Here is a 2,213-nt window from a genome sequence, read left to right on the forward strand (position 1 = left end):
AAATTGATCTCGCGCGCCGACAGACACGCCGTCAGCGTCACGCGGCACTCGGCCTCGACGTCTACGACCCGGCGCCACGCGTCGGCGTCACTGGACCGGACGCAACCACCGGGCTCGTCTTGCTCTTTTCTTCCTCACCGTCGTCGTCGTCGTATTCGCCATCGTCGTCCGGGGACCACGGGAGCGGCGTCGGGCGGCCCGTCGCGCTCATCCACGGAAAAGACTTGCGCGCGAGGGCGACGACCGGCTCCAAGAGGTGACGCGATTGGGTCGTTGGCTCCGAGTGGCGCCGCACGCGCGGGCTTTGCATCGTCGAAAAGGTCGTCGTCGCAAATCCGCGTGGCGTCGGCGTCATGTCCCGATCCGAAACTCCTGTGGCGACGGTATCCTCGGCGAAACGTCATCATCATCATTTATCGCCAGGAGGAGCGTTCTTAGAGCCTTTGGTACGAGGCAACGGAAGAAGACCACTTCTCATGTCCGAGGCCCGTGTGGGCGTTCCGACCCGCTTATGCGCTGCACAATTCCACCCAATTCGACGACATCACGAACGTCCTGTACGTGCCCGAGATTGTGGTAGCGCCAATGGACAATCTTGCTTCGTTGCCCATGCGCTAAATGGCAGCAACGCCAGCTCCAGCACGAGGATGGTCTGCCGTCGACTTGAAAATGTCGTCTCCTGTCGAAGAATGTCCTGTCGCGGGGCTGCAGTGGCTATGCGCTGGACGCAGCGACCACCAACGCCATTATTGAAGGCCTCCGACGGTCGCTCTTCGGAGTACGAAGACACAAAAGTGCTGCAGTACGAAGTTAGCGTCGTCTTGACACGTCGACGAAGCCCCTGCTGCACGGCTGCAATCGACTTGACGACACGAGAAGGGCACTTGACGGTTGGGCCATCGCTTTCAAAAGGCTGCTCACGCGAGGCTTTTGCCATCGCCATCGCTCGAATGTCCTCAAGTTCCGATCGCCACGACAGCGAGTTCATACGACGAGCGATGCTGCGAGTAACGCGATGCAAACTTGAGGGATAGATGGGTTTCCAAATGGACAATGTTGTCATGATCAGTCCATATAAATAATGTACTACGCTATAAGTGGAGCAATCTAGGCCGCACTGCACGACGATGGCCTCGACGACGACGACGACGACGACGACGACGACGACGACGATGACGGCACGGTCACGGGGGCGACGGACGGATCGACCTCGAAATCGTAAACGGGCTGTGCGATCGGCGTCATGCCCGTCATGTAGACGCCGACTTCGTCGGTCGATGACATGGTGTCGCGGCCCTCTTCGATAAAGACGATGACGGGGACGCCCATGATGATGTTGGCTTCGAGCTTCTCTTGCTCGGTGCGGCAGAGGCGACCGCAGACCAAGAAGAAGATGGTGCCGAGCGCAATGGGCACGCAGATGAGGAGGCCAATATAGAGAAACTTGCCGTTGTCTTGGCTGCCGAGGAGCTGGGCCGACGCCTCGTGGAGGGACGCGGCGAGGATGAGTGCGACTAGCTGCGGCTGCATGCTTGTCCGCAAGAAGCAGAAAATGAAAAGTGAGATAAGCGAGCGATCTTTATACTAGTGGACTGCGGCGGAATATTCGCACGGCGCACAGCGGCCGCGTGCCACATCGCTTGCGAGCGCGTGTCGAATCTTCTCACTGTTTATGACGCCACGTCAGAAGGGCGACGCCAGATGGGCCACTGGGCACATTGAGACAGACGACACACAGTTGCCGTCGAGGTCGTCCGACCTGCCGAGCCTCCTCCAGACCGAACGAGTACAGTCGCCAAGCAGACACGTTCAGTGCCTTGCATGCTCGGCGGTGAAGGCGAGCACGTGCGTCGCGCCGGATACCAGGCAGCTCGAGCATGTCGAGGACGAGGGTTGAGGGTTCGATCCCGGTCGAAAAGAGACACGGCGGGTGGCTGGCGTGGACGAGGCCAGGAAGGCGGGAGGCGCCGCTGGGAAGCGAAATCTGCGACAGGGCGCGCGTGGGACACTTTAACGTGGTCCCGACCTGCGTTTTATTGGTCCGCGCGGCAAATAACCCACATTTCGCGGAAATCCAGTACGGGATTCCACGCCGTGTCGCGGCGTCCGTTCCCCAAGAAGGTGGCCCTTTTCTCTCACTGGGTGGGGACCTCGACTGGCTTTCTACGATAGCTCCAGGTCCCGTGCTATCCCCTTGAACGCGTAGAGGCACG

General features: G+C 60.0%; 2 protein-coding genes across 2 annotated transcripts; both read right to left on the minus strand.

Annotated features, from left to right (window-relative positions):
- Positions 1 to 61: 61 nt before the first annotated feature.
- Positions 62 to 355, minus strand: SPRG_18474 (hypothetical protein; the record flags this gene model as incomplete). Its single annotated transcript, XM_012357915.1, has 2 exons — positions 62 to 247; positions 296 to 355. 2 exons carry the CDS (start codon positions 353 to 355, stop codon positions 62 to 64), a joined length of 246 nt encoding a protein of 81 aa, XP_012213305.1.
- A 752-nt stretch (positions 356 to 1,107) lies between these two features.
- On the minus strand, positions 1,108 to 1,539 carry SPRG_18476 (hypothetical protein; the record flags this gene model as incomplete). Its single annotated transcript, XM_012357916.1, has 1 exon — positions 1,108 to 1,539. The coding sequence occupies exon 1, from the start codon at positions 1,528 to 1,530 to the stop codon at positions 1,108 to 1,110; it is 423 nt and encodes a 140-aa protein (XP_012213306.1). The 5' UTR covers positions 1,531 to 1,539.
- Between the last annotated feature and the right edge of the window lie 674 nt (positions 1,540 to 2,213).

The sequence above is a fragment of the Saprolegnia parasitica genome, assembly GCF_000151545.1.
Source record: "Saprolegnia parasitica CBS 223.65 unplaced genomic scaffold supercont2.1233, whole genome shotgun sequence".
In the NCBI taxonomy this organism is placed as follows: domain Eukaryota; phylum Oomycota; class Saprolegniomycetes; order Saprolegniales; family Saprolegniaceae; genus Saprolegnia; species Saprolegnia parasitica.